The sequence below is a fragment of the Austrofundulus limnaeus genome, unplaced genomic scaffold (assembly GCF_001266775.1).
Source record: "Austrofundulus limnaeus strain Quisiro unplaced genomic scaffold, Austrofundulus_limnaeus-1.0 Scaffold4188, whole genome shotgun sequence".
NCBI classification, from domain to species: domain Eukaryota; kingdom Metazoa; phylum Chordata; class Actinopteri; order Cyprinodontiformes; family Rivulidae; genus Austrofundulus; species Austrofundulus limnaeus.
Genome location: NW_013956590.1, coordinates 3,191 through 3,701, shown reverse-complemented (window position 1 = coordinate 3,701; position 511 = coordinate 3,191). Strand labels below are relative to the sequence as shown.

Below are 511 nucleotides of genomic sequence, written 5' to 3'. Positions count from 1 at the left end.
GTTGTACAGATGGAACATTGGCTGTGGATTATTCTTGCTGCTCTTTTCTTTGGTAAGATAGAAAGCTCAACATGTTTCCTCTTCAAACACTTGGTTATTATTCATTCATCTCTTCCTCTGCATCTTCTGTTCTTCCCCAGAGTGTAAAGGAGACAAAGTCCTCCAGACTGAAGGACCTGTTGTTGCTGCTGAAGGACGAACCGTCACTCTGGGATGTACTTTTGAAACCAGTTCTACAGTTCCATATTTGTTTTGGTAAAAACAAGAAGAAAACAGCTTCCCAAAGTTCATGCTGTCATGTGTCTCAGGGACATCAGGCCCATCTAAAGCTCCAGAGTTTGACAAAAACAAGTTTGATGCAACACTTAAAGGAAAATCAGTTCCTCTGATGATCCAGGATCTTGATGTGTCTGACTCTGCTGTGTACTACTGTGCTCTGAGGCCCACAGTGACAGGAAACAGCTAAACTCTGTCCAAAAACCTGCAGAGCAAAGACAACACAATACTGCAC

General features: G+C 42.7%; 1 gene segment (V, D, J or C); it reads left to right on the top strand.

The window, feature by feature from the left end:
- Nucleotides 1–9: 9 nt before the first annotated feature.
- On the top strand, nt 10–503 carry LOC106512090 (T-cell receptor alpha chain V region RL-5-like). The segment is given in 2 exon segments: nt 10–52; nt 141–503. Coding segments are annotated over 2 exon segments (369 nt in total).
- The last annotated feature ends 8 nt before the right edge of the window (nt 504–511 follow it).